The sequence below is a fragment of the Bos mutus genome, chromosome 23, assembly GCF_027580195.1.
Source record: "Bos mutus isolate GX-2022 chromosome 23, NWIPB_WYAK_1.1, whole genome shotgun sequence".
NCBI lineage: Eukaryota > Metazoa > Chordata > Mammalia > Artiodactyla > Bovidae > Bos > Bos mutus.
The window spans coordinates 29,297,057-29,313,669 of NC_091639.1; the positions used below are offsets into that span (position 1 = coordinate 29,297,057).

The 16,613-nt window shown below is 38.7% G+C and overlaps 1 protein-coding gene across 1 annotated transcript in view; it reads right to left on the bottom strand.

Annotated features, from left to right (window-relative positions):
• CD2AP (CD2 associated protein) overlaps positions 1–15,714 on the bottom strand; it is an 85,955-nt gene extending 70,241 nt beyond the window's left edge. Inside the window, exon 1 of the mRNA XM_070361326.1 lies at positions 15,265–15,714. Within this exon, the coding sequence (XP_070217427.1) occupies positions 15,265–15,268 (4 nt within the window). The 5' untranslated portion in view covers positions 15,269–15,714. The remainder of the gene's footprint in view (positions 1–15,264) is intronic.
• Positions 15,715–16,613: the final 899 nt, after the last annotated feature.

Sequence of the window (16,613 nt, forward strand, 5' to 3'; positions counted from 1 at the left end):
ATTGTTATTGAACAACGACCCCATGAGTTCAATAATGAAGGCGTTAGTTACCTATTTGCCCTCATACACAATGTCTCTAATTCAGCCTCTAGATCAGGGGGTCAAAGGACCTTTAAGGCTCATCGTACATAAAGCTACAGAATAGGTTGGCAACACTCACAGAAGAGGACCCTGACAGAGATCATGAAGGTCTGTAAGGATTACACCACTGAAGATGCCACTGTTGTTAAGTTTTTAAAAAACCATAAAAGCCATCAATCCTGAAACAAAAAATTCCCAGTGGAGAAAACTATGTCCATATGTTGTAAATGACTTAACAGCATTTACAACAGAGCCAATCAAGGAAACCATGAAAGAGTATAGATACGGCAAAAAAAAAAAAAAAAAGTGGAGGATGAAGGGTTTCAAGACAGGGATCTTGGAGAAATTCAAGAGCTAACAGACAAAACGCAACAGGAATTAATAGGAATGCTTCCAAAGCAGACAATGAGAAAGATGACATAGAAACAGCAGTGCCAGAAAACAGACTGACACGAGATAATCTCGCAGAAGGGTGCTGATTATTCAAGACAGCTTTTGACTTCTTTTATGAGGTGGATCCTTCTATGATACAGGCAGTGAAACTAAACCAAGCTGTGAAAGAAGGATTGGTAACTACAGAAATGTTTTTAGAAAAATGAAAAAGCCAAAAAAGTCAGACAAAAATTTTATCTCCGTAATGTTACACCAAGCAGGCCTGCCTCTCAGTACAATGAATTCCTCATTAAATTACTCTTTATTTTTGTCATCTTGCAGAGTAACAGAGTTGACTTTTGTATATTTTAGCCACTTAAAACCTTTATTCCAAAGTCCAACTTTCAACAATCCATGTTTTTTCCAGTAAAATTAACTTAATTCATTAAAAATCAGTTTGTCAGAGCTACTTTCATGTACATGTTAAAGTAGCATTCTATTTTTAATTTTTCTCAGATAATCAAACTATATTAAAAAAACACCAGCATCTCATTTATTAGAGCTAAGTGAACCCGATCTTTCTGAAGTCAGTAAACTTCAAAATAAATTCATCCTAGATATCTGGGTTTATTTTTTTTGCCAATACATGAATAGCCCTTCTAACAGCCAATATTGAAAATATGTATATTTAACCGATGCACTCCACCAAGTGATCTCAAATGGCACTGGCACTGTTATGGCTAACCCATCCAGCAACCCATTTCCAAAGCATCTCAAAAGACTGAATACCTCCAAGAAGCCTATCAGGATAAGCAATGAAAAATAAACCGGAGCCACAAGAGATTACAGAACACACAAAGAGATCTGTCAATTCAACACTCTGAAAAGAGATGCTGCAGAGTTGGGTCAGACTCAGCAGTCCAGTGGGATGTGAGAACTTAATGAAACTAGGCTTGTTCTTGGATATGCCCTAAAGTTCCAAGCTTAAAAATCTCAATGAAATGGATAAATTTCTATTTTAAAGAAAAACTAGTTACTCAACAAATTTTTAGAAATCAACAGATCAATCCAGGAATAAAATCAGAAAGTGGTCTTAAAAAATGACCTCATAAAAAGTTACAAAGAAAAAAGCTTGTTTTAAAGGCTTTTTCAAAACTTCTATAGAACACAAAATAAGTCTACAAAGCTTCACTATTTAAAAATAATCAGTATTTGAAATAATATGAATGTTATTCAGACCAAAGATTGCACCCAAAAATGTACTCGCTCAAATAGAAATGGTTCTAAATTATCAACAAAGGGAATTCAAATGCATAATTAGATAATTGGCTATTACAACTAAGCAAGGTCTATCATGGGATAGGTTTAATCTTGGAAAATCTAATTTGTCATATAAATAGATGTAATATGAAAAACCACATGATCCACAGATTCTAAAATAAGCATTCAATAAAAATTAGCCTTTGTGAACCTGATCTCCCTGGCCCCAGTAAAGAGTCCACAGTGTGAGGTCTTAACCTCAAGCTTTGCCCCAGAAAACGTAAGTTTGGGGCTAAAACAGCAAATCAGTGTCTCTCAGGACAACTATATTTAGAACATATAAATTCAAAACTAAGTTATATTAGGGTAATGGTTCTCAACCAAGATAATTCTGCCCCATAGGGGACACTTTGGAATGTCTGGAGACATTTTTGGTGGTTAAAACTCAGGCAATTCTATTGGCATCTACTGGGTAGAGGTTAGGGATGCTGCTAAGCACCCATCAAAACACAGGATAGACTCTTAGCAAGTAGTTTCTGGCCCCAAATGTCAACACAAAACCTCCACAAAACTCTGTATAAGGGTAACATACTACATACAGATGTTCATCTCATACCATATCCCACAGTTCCAACTGAGTAAAAGAGAACTCTTCACACACACACACAAACAAAAGGAAGTAGACAGGCAGGAGAGAAGGAAATGGAAGCAAATATCAAAATTATAGAGAAAGAAGAAATTTCTAAACTAAAGCAAACAAACTGAAAACTGGGAAGACTAATAATTGAAAGTGTTTGTAAGAACCAAAAAGACAACTATGAAAACCCAGAATGAAAATGAAGTAAAAGAAAGTGAACTATTTAAAAAGTACACTAAACCACTCTAAGAATTAAATCCTCAAAAAAATTTTTTTATGTAACAACTTGGTTGCAAGAAGAAATTGGGGGAGTAGTTCTGGTGGAATATGTTTTAAACACTTAATTTAAAAATATTGATCTTTTTAAAACAAAAATATCTGAAAACTTAAAACTCTTAAAAATCCCTAATTTTTTAAAAGATCATACACAAAAATATTTAAGATAATAACACTATAAAAGTTTTGACTGTTCTGCACTAATAATTCCATATTTTTTTGATAATGAAATACCATCTAATGAAGAAATAATAATTCACACAAATTCCAAGTAGGTTTAAGCAATAAGAACATTCACTAGGGAATGTTTACTTTGGTTTGGATAAATACAATACAGATAAATAGCACAATGGCATCATCTAACTAGGTATGTCAAATTAACCTTATTCACATCATAACACCTATATAATTATAGGACCTAACTTTATTTATATTATAGCAACTATTATAGTAATAACCTTTATTATAGAAAAGTCAAAATATAGAAAGTTACACAAAAATGAACAGAAACACACTTCCCTATAAGCTTTATTGCCAAAGAAGTAGCTGTATGATAAGAAACACTTCATAATGGTTCCACATCTTATTTCCTATTTATTTTTAGTATTTTTAGTTATTTTCAGGGTTAATTTTTTTTTTTTTTTTTTTTTACCATAAACCAAACATCTTTACCAGAAATTTATTTCCAGGACTATCTTCACCATAAATGGAGAAATGAAAAAACCACTGTCCTACTCTATGTGACGTCATAAACTGCAGCATGACAGGCTTCCCTGTCCTTCACTATCTCCCGGAGTTTGTTCAAACTCAAGCCCTTTGAATCAGTGATGCCATCCAACATCTCATCCTCTGTCGTCCTCTTCCCGTGTTGCCCTCAATCTTTCCCAGTATCAGAGTCTTATCCAGTGAGTCAGCTCTTCGCATCAGGTGGCCAAAGTATTGGAGCTTCAGCTTCAGTATTAGTCCTTCCAATGAATATTCATCGTTCATTTCCTTTAGGATTGACTGGTTTGACTTCCTTGAAATCCAAGGGACTCTCAAGAGTCTTCTCATCAACACAATTCAAAAGCATCAATTCCTCAGCACTCAGCCTTCTTTATGGTCCAACTCTCACATCTGTACATCACTACTGGAAAAACCATAGATTTGACTATATGGACATTTGTCAGCAAAGTGATGTCTCTGCTTAATATGCTGTCTAGATTTGTCTTAGCTTCTTAGCTTTTCTTCCAAGGAGCAAACATCTTTTAATTTCATGGCTGCAATCACTGTCCACAGTGATTCTGGAGCCCAAGAAAGTAAAGTCTGTCACTGTTTCCATTGTTTCCCCATCTATTTGCCATGAAGTAATGGGATTGGATGCCATGATCTTAGTTTTCTGAATGCTGAGTTTTAAACCAGCTTTTTCACTCTCCTCTTTCACCCTCATCAAGAGGCTCTTAGTTCCTCTTCACTTTCTACCATCAGAGTGGTATCATCTGCATATCTGAGGTTGTTGATATCTCCTGGCAATCTTCATTCCACCTGTGATTCATCTAGTCTGGCATTTTGCAACCTTTTAGCTATATGCATAATATTAGAATTTCTATAATTTACTTCCTCAAGCTTGTTAAACACAGAACTGATAATCAGCATTTCTTAGAGCAGAGATAAATAAATGCAGTCATTCTTAAGATATCATACACAAAACCCACCTCTCCTTTCTGTATTTCACATAAGAGTGTGAAAAGTATGCAAAGTATCATATACTTTTACCACACAGTAAAAGACAAGAAAATAAAATTTGGTATAAAGAAGCTTTTACATAGCATTGCATTCCTTTAAACATTACTAAATCAGATCAATAGGTGACAGACACCCAAAAACAACCTTAAGCAAAGTTTAAAAACAAAAAAGGATTTCAATCTCACAAAAATTAAGAATTAGCCCAAAACAAATTATGTGCATGTGATGTCTCCTCCCAAAATAATAAATCCTAAAAACAACAAATTTACAAAATCTTAAAAAGCAAATAAGTTGGAAAATTCAATTAAATATTCCTCAGATTTTTAATCCACTATTAACTCTGAAAAAACACTAGAAATTAATTTTAAGCACATTTGAAGCCAGATTTTTAAAAATACCAATAAATTTTTGTCAAATTTTATAGAACTCACCCCCTCAAAAAAAAAAAAAATCCTATGATTCCCCTATTATTGACTGATAAATGAGTAAAAGAACAAGGTGTAATACAGTTAAAATGTAAGTCTTTTGAGAGAAAATAGTAACACAAATTCATGAACAATGTGTAAATTAATTCACAATTTTTAGGTAATAAATATTTAAATTTGTTCATTTTTAAACCATATTAGGGGGTTTCCATGAATGTTCAAACTACCGCACAATTGCACTCATCTCACACGCTAGTAAAGTAATGCTCAAAATTCTCCAAGCCAGGCTTCAGCAATACGTGAACCGTGAACTTCCTGATGTTCGAGCATGTTTTAGAAAAGGCAAAGGAACCAGAGATCAAATTGCCAACATCTGCTGGATCATGGAAAAAGCAAGAGAGTTCCAGAAAAACATCTATTTCTGCTTTACTGACTATGCCAAAGCCTATGACTGTGTGGATCACAATAAACTGTGGAAAATTCTGAAAGAGAGGGGAATACCAGACCACCTGACCTGCCTCTTGAGAAATCTGTATGCAGGTCAGGAAGCAACAGTTAGAACTGGACATGGAACAACAGACTGGTTCCAAACAGGAAAAGGAGTATGTCAAGGCTGTATATTATCACCCTGCTTATTTAACTTATATGCAGAGTACATCATGAGAAACGCTGGGCTGGAAGAAACAGAAGCTGGAATCAAGATTGCCGGGAGAAATATCAATAACCTCAGATATGTAGATGATACCACCCTTATGGCAGAAAGTGAAGAGGAACTCAAAAGCCTCTTGATGAAAGTGAAAGTGGAGAGTGAAAAAGTTGGCTTAAAGCTCAACATTCAGAAAATGAAGATCAGAGCATCTGGTCCCATCACTTCATGGAAAATAGATGGGGAAACAGTGTCAGACTTTATTTTTGGGGGCTCCAAAATCACTGCAGATGGTGACTGCAGTCATGAAATTAAAAGACGCTTACTCCTTGGAAGAAACGTTATGACCAACCTAGACAGCATATTCAAAAGCAGAGACATTACTTTGCCAACAAAGGTCCATCTAGTCAAGGCTATGGTTTTTCCTGTGGTCATGTATGGATGTGAGAGTTGGACTGTGAAGAAGGCTGAGCACTGAAGAATTGATGCTTTTGAACTGTGGTGCTGGAGAAGACTCTTGAGAGTCCCTTGGACTGCAAGGAGATCCAACCAGTCCATTCTGAAGGAGATGAGCCCTGGGATTTCTTTGGAGGGAATGATGCTGAAGCTGAAACTAAAGTACTTTGGCCACCTCATGCGAAGAGTTGACTCATTGGAAAAGAGTCTGATGCTGGGAGGGATTGGGGGCAGCAGGAGAAGGGGACGACAGAGGATGAGATGGCTGGATGGCATCACTGACTTGATGGACTTGAGTCTGAGCGAACTCCGGGAGTTGGTGCTGGACAGGGAGGCCTGGCGTGCTGTGATTCATGGGGTCACAAAGAGTCGGACACGACTGAGCGACTGAACTGAACTGATGAGAATATACACTTGTTATTTAATCACAATAAATTATCAATAATTAAATATCTAATAAAAAACTAATTGGTAAAGGCCAAAAATGGTTTATTTACAGAAACCTATAATAGTTCAATTCCTTACATAACTATTTATAATTGCATAGTACTTATAAAATGTTTTCACATATACTCTCACTAGATTCACAAAAGCCTTTAAGATTTACATTCTAAAACTGCATCCTCTAGTCAGTAACCGCCACCCACCGGTATTATGAAGCACCTGAATCGTGGCTAGTCCAAACTGATTATAAATGTGTAATACATACTAGATTCCAAAGACAGAAAAAAAGTACACAAATTAATGACTTTTATATTGAACATGTTGAAAAAAACATATCCAAAACATTTAATTTCACCTTTCCTGTATTTTTTAACACAGCTACTAGAAAATTTTTAATTATATATGTAATTTATCAATTTAGTATGCCTCAAAGAACGTATGTATAGCTGCTTCATAATACCCATTTAAGATGATATAATTTTATAGTTCAACAACATTGTTCAAGTTATTTTAAACAAACTTTTTGAAGCAAATTATGCCTAAATTTATTTAACAGGAGAATCATAAAGAAATGTCTCTCAATTGAAAAATAAGCAATTTCCCCTTTATTTAGTAGAAATATGTAACCTCATTCTAACATTCATGGAGTAGGCAAGCTGCAGATCCACCTGACAAGATGTTCAATATCCTTGATTACTGATTCTCTACTAAAGGGACTTAAAGAGTCTCAGTGAGTCATACAGGAAAGATTAAAGAGTTCACAGTTGACCTCTGAACAACATAGGGGTTAGGAGTGCCAATCTTCCTCACAGTTGAAAATTCAAATATAATTTATAGTCAGCTCTTTGGACCAACAGTTCTGCATTCACAAATTCAACCAACCGAAGACCCTATAGTACTGTGTTATTTACTACTGAAAAAATCTATATAAGTGGACCTGGGAAGTTCAAACCAATGGTCAACTGTTTTTTAAAAAGAAAGTGAGACCTCATCCACTCCAGTTACTCCAATTAAAACACTATTGAATCACAAACATGGTGAACACACAGCAAGCTCCCAATTTTCTGTGAGTTACTAAGAGTATTAAGTTTTTTTAATAGTATAAAATAAATTATGGGGTCTCTGGCATACATAAGTTCCAGGCAAGTAAGATTATTACATATAAAAGACAGTAATAATATAGGAATTTTTATTTAGGCTTTAAACTGTAAGGTTCTAATCATAAGTTCAGTTGGGTTGCATAGAATGTAAGAAATTTAGGCAATTTTTGTGGGAAAGAGGTTACCTAGAAATTTAATAGCCTTTACATTTGACATTTATTTAGGCTTTAAACTGTAAGGTTCTAATCATAAGTTCAGTTGGGTTACATAGAATGTAAGAAATTTAGGCAATTTTTGTGGGAAAGAGGTTACCTAGAAATTTAATAGCCTTTACATTTGACATTCATTCTGAAAATTCATCGACAGATTTGTTTTCATCATGTAAGGTAATTTTTTTAACTGCTTCAAAAAAGTGTGCTGGATAAAAATGGTCTAATTAAGAGGCAAGAAAAAAATGGAGTCTTCATCTTAAACACCTTAAACACATGCACATGTGCACACACACGCACCCTCCAAAGCAGCAAGGCAAAATACGCATCAGGGCACCTTCTGCTGCAGTAGAACAGGAGTTTTAATTAAAGTCTAATTAAAAACAAAAAAACCCCTGATAGTAAAACACATTCTAACTATTAAGTCTAACAACAATTAGGAAAAAAACGTAGAAGAGTATACATTTTCTTGAAAGTGTGTTAGTTGCTCAGTCGTGACCGACTCTGTGAACCCATGGACTGTAGTCTGCCAGGCTCCTCTGCCCATGGAATTCTCCAGCCAAGAACACTGGAGTGGGCTGCCACGCCCTCCTCAAGGGGATCTTCCTGACCCAGGGATTGAATCTGGGTCTCCTGAGATACTTTACTGTCTGAGCCACTAGGGAAGCCCATACATTTGAAAGACCAACTTTAAATATGTTTCCTAAAATCATTACACGCTGCTTCAGCCAAGACTAGATGATCTCAATTGTACAAATGTATGAAATTCTATACTTATAAACCAAAGCAAACAACTTGGCACTTGATTATTATAATAATCACGATAAATACATATACTGTAAGAATAGAACTCTGATAATTAACAAAGTCAGCCTAGATGTTAAGTAAATTCTGACCTCCTCAGTACCGGGGCACTGATAGACACTAAGAAGGTTAGTAAGGTTTTAGTACTTCAGGTAAAAGGATCTTGAAGAAATCAGTTCAAATGAAGGTGTGCTTCACTCTAAAGGTTCAGTACCAGGAGGAGAGAAAAAAATATCCTGGCTACTGTCAAGGACTCATGACGTCACTGGTCAAATGAAGAGAAACGAACAAATCCTATTTGACTTCCAATGCAGGAATCTATATCCTAATCTTCCTTATACTTCTATTATATTTTGACATTTCTGACACTGATACTTTCTTAATGTACTAAATTCCCTTTCTAAATGGATTTCTGGTGATCCGTGAGCTAAGTTTTATTCCTATTATGATGTCTTATTCCTTTCACAACACTCAGCCATCCCAACCCAGTGATGACACTTATCAACAACTGGAGTGAAGGAGACATGGGAGCATGTACATCAGAATCTCCTGTGTGAAATTTTTGAAATCCAAATGACTTTAATAACGTGCCCAACCTCTAACACTGCTGTAAACCACTGGATGTGTATGTGTCCTAATGTTCCTCACACCGAACACACCATTAATCACATTCCTCACAGTAAGACAAATAATTCTGGATTTATCTCTCTCTCATTGAAAGCTCTTTTCTTTGACAAAAAGCTCTTTTCTCTGACCTTGGGCAGAACCTTTCTCTTCATGTTGGTGGTAACTGTTATTGTTACCACACTTAAAGTATTTTTCCACTGGGAACTCCTAGTGATTAGATGTCACAGTCACTCCCTAAGAATTACCTGGACACTGGATCATCAAAAAGAACCAGAGCTACATGGCACTAAAATAGTCACTGGAATTCAGGATCCTATGTTAGTCATCTCTGCTTTGAAACTTAGTTGAGAAGTAAAATGTGATCATGAAGGCAAGTGGAGTAAGTAAACAAAATTTTAAAGATTAAAAACACAAGTCTACTGGAGGCAATGGAAAGGAACGATATAGTATAATGAGACTCCAGGAAACAGTCCATAAAACTGCCATATCTGACACTAGATCAACATTTTAAGCTAGGTATCATTTTAGAATAATGAATACTTAAACAGTAGAGTTACTTGTAAGAGTAAAAGCTCCTTTAAATACAAACAACCAGTAAACATGCTTTCAGTTGAAATAAAAGAATCAAAGAATAGAACATTCAGGCAACTGAGGTCTTCAGAAACTATCAAACAAAACCCAAGAAACAGAAAAGAGGTAATGTCATTTAGTCCAAAAGAAGAAACACTGAGACCCTAGAAAGAAAATACCTAACTCACCTGGGGCTAAAACCAAGTGATTATAACTGAAAAATGAAAGTATAGCACAGTCTTGGGTCAGAGAAGCCCTAGTAGATTATGAAGGGAACTCTATACGCTTACTGCTGCTGCTAAGTCTCTTCAGTCGTGTCCGACTCCGTGCGACCCCATAGACGGCAGCCCACCAGGCTCCCCCGTCCCTGGGATTCTCCAGGCAAGAACACTGGAGTGGGTTGCCATTTCCTTCTCCAATGCATGAAAGTGAAAAGTGAAAGGGAAGTCGCTCAGTCGTGTCCGACTCTTAGCGACCCCATGGACTGCAGCCTACCAGGCTCCTCCGTCCATGGGATTTTCCAGGCAAGAGTACTGGAGTGGGGTGCCATTGCCTTCTCCTATACGCTTACTAGTAGTGATAAAAGACTGTGAACTAGTCTGAACGTCTATCCAATATAAGCAAACCTAAAAGAAAGCTGTGGATAATATAAAGTGGGGGAGCATGAGGGAGGACTGAAAAGGGCAGATATACTCTACTAAAAAACAAAGCAAAACCAAGAAAGGTCGTTCTAATAACTAACCTAATACCACTTCAGTGAAATTGTTCAGGAACAATTAGTAGTACTTTCAAGTTTCTTATGGCTTACTCTATCATTTATTATTATATTGGCAGCTAAAACTACTTAAAACTGTTAAGGATTGTACACTTGTTTCTCAAACAGAAGGGTATACTGAAATTTTGTAATCTGCTTTGTCTTGGGTGAGAAAGGAGAGGAACAGGTGAAAAAGGCAGCCAAAAAAAAAGAGCAGATGTATCAAATCCCTGCGACCAAGTAAACAGAGGAAGTGCTAAACTGTGAGCAAGAAATATCCTCAAGCACTGAGACAGAAAATCTCCTTTCATCCCAGTTACCCAGGACAACTTGTAACACACACACAGATTCAGCTACTGATGTAGTGCCAAGCAGAAAATAAGTAAGATCAACAGTTTAATAAGAGTTCAGTTACCTTGTCAATATTACTGCCTGGCTCACCCTAAACAATCCAATAACTAAGCTCACTTTTGTTCTCAGGAACAAATACCTTACCTTTTATCTCTCATAAGAAATGTGGACCTTGACTGGTTTTGTTTCTCCCCTGCTAGCTCTCTAAAGCCTACTGCTAAAACCCATTTCCTCCCTTTTCCAAGATACCAGTCTGAACCTCTCCAGGGTGCCTGCTGCTCACCACCATGCCAAGCTGGCCAACTCCACCTGTCTGTGCACTGGCTTTTGCTAGAATGTATTCTTCATGCTGAGAGGCTAACTACAGGCATACATGGACCTTCATCCAGATTTCTCAGGCGAGTGTTCTGGCCTCTCCATTGAAAAAGAACTAATTCCGCTTGAGGAACTATTGCCTAATAGCTGGATATCAAATTTCACAATTAACAAAGTCACAGATCCATCATAATGATTACCAATTTACCTAAATTTCAATCACATCATATTAGGTTTTATTCCCCTTTCTTTTCTGAACACAAACTCCAACAGCTTTCAGATCTTTCACAACTTGCACCAGTTTACAGCTTCTGCAGCTGTCCTTCTCCCACCCAAATCAAGAATCTTCACCTCTTTCTTTGCCTATGTTCAACCTCTTGACATGACACCACTTTTAAAACACATTAAAAATGGTATCATACTTAAAAGGTATTTCATAGAGGGTATTCCATGACACAGAAGAGGAGGGAAAAAAAAATCACAGATTGGATTACTTACAAATAAAAATTTGAAGGTATTTTTGATTGACAACATGGAATGAACCAAAAGCACTTTATGTGTTATCTTAAATGTCCTAAAATTTAGATCATCTTATTAAGTTAATAAGACATCATCTTACTTGGCTAACCCCTCATTTAGAGAGGTACATGGCAAACTTCAAGCTGGTTTTTATGGAAAAATATATTATGAACGTGTATTTTCACCCTAAATGTGATTTTATGGAATTATATCTATCCAAATTTGAAGCACTTAAGACAAATCTGATTACAAGTACTTACTAATTAAAGAATACAACTGATTATTTACTAGGATTCAACTTTGAAACAAAATTCCCTAATATTCCACTTTTGTGTTCTGGATTAGTTAATTGAAGTAAATCCTGAAATTAAAAGGTGAGCTACTAGCAGGCAATTTCTAGTTGCCCTTACTTATCTGGGTGAATCAAGATTTTCTCCAAACAATGAGCCAAAGAAATACATATCTGTATTATAGAATTGTACATATTATCTCTAAACCAACTGTGTGTTTCTGTCCATTAACTGCCTCATAATTTAAACATGTTGACTTGTTATATGTCATATGTGAAAAGTTCATAACCTTATTTAAAATTCAGAAATATCAAGTCCTTAAAATCCACTTATTTTTTCAAAAATCAGAAGTTACATAGAGTAACACTTTGTGCCAATTGCTTTCTGTCTTATTCCACTCCAAAATGCAGATCTGTACTTTCCCAATAAGAAATATAAGTACTGTCTTTCCACCTCGCTAACACTCTCCCCAAATTCTTTCCCACAGAATGCCTCAAATTTCCTTATAAGCATTCTTCCACATTTAACCAAATGTCGAAACTAAAAACAGTGCTTAAAAGATAAACTTCAAGTAAGTCTCTACGAGCACTCATTCCACTTAGTTTTTCCTACTCTACTAACCTTACTACCAATGCTGGACTTTCTCACAGTGTATACCAAACGTTGAAAGTTATCTATTTCTGCATTGGTACAAAATCATTTCATCCCACTGGCCTTTAAAGATAATAAAGGTCAAACATTGAGCATTATTTTTTTCAAGTTGGTGCAAGAATTGGGGAAATTTATTTGAAATTTTTATTTTTTAATTTATTTTATTGATTTATTTTATTTCATCATTTGAAAATAACAGCAACCTACACTGGCACTGTTCTAAGCATTTTACAAGTATTAACTCATTCAATCCTCCTAATAACCTGAGGTTGATAGTTTTATCGCATTTATAGATTAAGAAACTAAAGCTCAGTCACAACAGCTCCTAGACAGAAGAGCCAGGATTTGACTTTAAACTGTCCCAGTTCAGAGTCCATGCTTTTAACTCTCGCTGTACCACCTAAATGTCAAGAACCATCACTTAATGGCTATCCAAGTTACTTCAAAGTGAAGAAATTAAAGATTTTTCATTTCATGATAAATTAGATAAAATATCATGTAAGTATTTTAAGCTATCATCTTTTACTTTATTTTTTTCTGGCCATGCTGCAGGGCTTGTGGGATTTTCATTCCCTGACCAGGAACTGAACCAGGGCCCTTGGCAGTGAGGCTCAGATCTCTACCCACTGGACCACCAGGGAATCCCTTAAGCTGTCATCTCAAAACATAAGAAATAAAGACTTATGACAGTGAAATCAAGCACCTTAGACTTATATTAAAGAAAAAACTCCTTAAATGATTTTGACAGTTTTATTATGAATATATGACCAATAAATTTAAAGTACACATTCGTCTGACAAATACCTTTCAAAAATTAACTGCACATGCCCCCAAGTAACCAAACTTTAAAATACATTCTGGACAGTCCAGTTGAGTACTCAAACATCACACTGTACTAAGATAATACGGCAGAACTCACCTAGGCAGAACACAGCAAAGTCACTGAGTGAAGGCCTCTGGACAACCAAAACAGACACTCCAAAGTGGCAAGGATGGACACTCGCTATTCTCAAAGAAGATCTCACACACCAAATAAGGGTCAACTCATTTTTTCCTTTGCAGAATTACAAATTTGATTTCCGCAGGAAAAAAATGCTGTAGAAAAACTGGTGATGAGAGGGTGAAGGGGGACACTGATCACAGTAACAAGCACATCCAACAGCGAAGCACGAAAAATACTTACTCCAAAATGCAAAGAAATCTGATCAGGAGTCCTATATACAATCCAACAGATAGATCCTCAAAGAACCACAGTAACTGAAGGTCACAAATGATGACCCTAGGTCATCAAAAGATTTAATTAGACTCACATCCTATTTAAAACAGAAAAGAATTACACATTTAATTTTAGTATGATCTGCACTCAAAGTGGTTTTATAATTTGAAGCTTAAAGGATAAACCCTCAATTACCCAGTAAGCTCAACTAATCAATTAGAAATTCACTGGAAAGTCCCAAGTAACAAAGGTTTTACTGTTTCTAAGTTTAAGAGCACTTTGTGCACAAAAGTTACCTGAAAGCAAAAGGGAGACAGATTATAAAACTGTAAAGTCTAGGAAAACACAGAAGAGCTACTGCGACTGTCTATAAACACTATGCTTAAAGCATTTCCCACAAGACAATGTGTGGGCAGTAGGTGCCACATCAGCAGTCCTGTGTTTGTCCTGCTTCTAAATCATTTGTTAGTCTCATGAATTATTAATTTCAGTTAATAGTTTGTTGAGATGAAGCAGCACCAATTCTTTCCTGAACTGCAAAAAGTGAGAGCGTCCTTCTGACTACAGAACCAACAATGGAATTACTCTTACAGAGCATGCATATGCCTTACGGTGACACAGTTTGATTTTTTTAAAAGTTCTCTTTTAAACTGCTTTTCATTTTCAAAGGTTTTAGAGAGAGAGCGCCTAGCCCACATCGAACTTTTGTTATCAAAAGAATTGTTACACTACTCAACAAAACTCCCTTTCAAACCAGACTGCAACACATTCCTTCTCTAGCGCCAAACAAAACTTTAAAGCACACTGTAAATAACCTATAAGGCCTTGTACTTTTCTCCCCTTCTAGCGAGGAAGTCTAACTCCAAACAGGAAACTGCTTCTCAAAGGGTTCAACGCAGAAATCCTACTCAACTCCAATCCAGTTCTCAGGAAGAGATTTAATATTTAAGTGCCAACACACTTGCCTGGGTAGAAACGGAGCAAATATTCAAGCTTTCCTGCCCCTGAGATACCCCCTGAAAGTTTCAGGCTGGGGGGGGGCGGGAAATGCCTTTTCTAACAAACCAAAAAAGTGCTTTAAAAGGCCAATCTCTAAAAAGGTTCGCAGAAGATATATAAGTTGAAAGTGCTACGCGGTCAAGATTTTCGATCATCCTTCCCCCAACCCACTAGGATCTGGGACGAAAAGGGCTGGCAAAGGAGGGAAGTTCGGTACAGAGAGGAGCTGGGCGGGGGGCGAAGTGATTGGACCGCCCCTCGCCCATCCCCTCACCTTTCCCGAGACCAGGAAAAGAGGTGGCGAGAAAAGCACGAGACGGGAAAAGCAGCCTGGGGCCCCGCAAGCAGCTTCTCCGCGAGATGAGCCAGGTGGGAGGCAGAGCGAGGAGGGGACACAGGGAGCGGGCCGTGTGGCAGAGCAGGGACCGACGCCCACCCCCACTCCCGACCCCTCCCCGCCGAGGTCGAGAAAGGGAACCGCCTCCCCGAATCCGGAAGGTCGGAGCGGGTGGCGAGGAGCGCGCTCGAGTCCCTTACCCATGCTGGGGGCTCCGGCGGGGAGCAGCCCGGCGCCCGCTGCTCCTCCTCCCGCTGCTCGCGCGGCCGCTCCGGCGGCAGGAGGCGGGCCCTCCGCTCGGCTCTAGCCCGGCTGAGCTCAGGCGGGACAAGGAGGCGCCTCCATTCGCCCGCGGCGCTCCCCGGCCAGTCCGGTCCCCACGGCCCGCAAGGAACAGGCGGCGGCTGCGGCTCCTCACTCGTGGCGGCCGGAGGGCCCTCCCCCGCCCGCCCAGCCGGCGGTTTTCCCACCCCCGGTCGCTCCTGCCACGGGGCGGGACCTGCCGGTTCGTCCTGGCCGTCGGCTCCAACGCAGAGCCCAGCCCCGGAGCCCGCCCCTGGCAGCTCCGTCAGCGCCCGCCGTCCTCGAACGCGACGCCAAAGAGTGAGGTGGAGACCGGGACAGAGGCTGGGAAGGTGCCGGGAGCAGGGCCGAGAGGAGGAAAATCTCGCGAGAATCCCCAGGCCGCCCTGCCCCGCCCCCGTGCGTTCCGGCTCACCGCTGCGCTGGGGCTGCTGCCAGGTGCGGTTACGTCACGGCCGGGACTCTCACGCCGCCCGCGTCCAGGTGCGCGGAGCGGATGAGGGAGACAAGCGGCGTAGCTGCGGTCACTTCTCTGCCTTGAGGTTCGAAGCAGCTGGGACGGGCGTTTTGTGTGGTTTGTCGCCTCCGATGGATTGACAGAGGTTTTGCTGATAGGCAAAGTGAGCCTGGGCTGCCCCACTTTGCACTGTTGTTTTTGTACGGCAGGCTTCGGGGGACCTGAAAGAAACCGCGAGAGAAACGTGCAAGAGTATAGAGAAAGAGAGAACCCACTTTCTTTCGACCTTTAGAGACCCAGCTGCAAACAGGACCTGCGGTTTACCTTGCAAAGTTCTGTATGAATTAGAAGCATTTCTTCATCGAAAAAAAAAAAAATCATAGGCACAGAATAAATTCTTTTACAGGATTCAATTAGTGGATTCCTTTAGTTTCTGTCTGCTGAAGGCAACTTTCTAAATACCCTTTTCTGTTTTGAAAATATAAATTGCTACCTGATGGGGAGCAGGGCCGGAGAGTCATAATCTGAAATATTGGCTGTTTTTTTTTTTTTCTTTCTAGTCGCAATATGAAGAAGAGCATAGGATTGTTGTAATCAGACGTTAAAACGGAGCACAACCCTATGGTCCTTGCCCCCCACCCCCATCCCGGAAACCATGTCCTCTGCCTACCGTCTGTCTGGGGAAAACTTTAGTCAAAGAATAAGTTTAATCAGAGAAGTGAGAAACGCAGAAACAGAAGAAAACAGCCAAAGGAGACTAAATAATAATAATGTAGTCACTAGGCATAG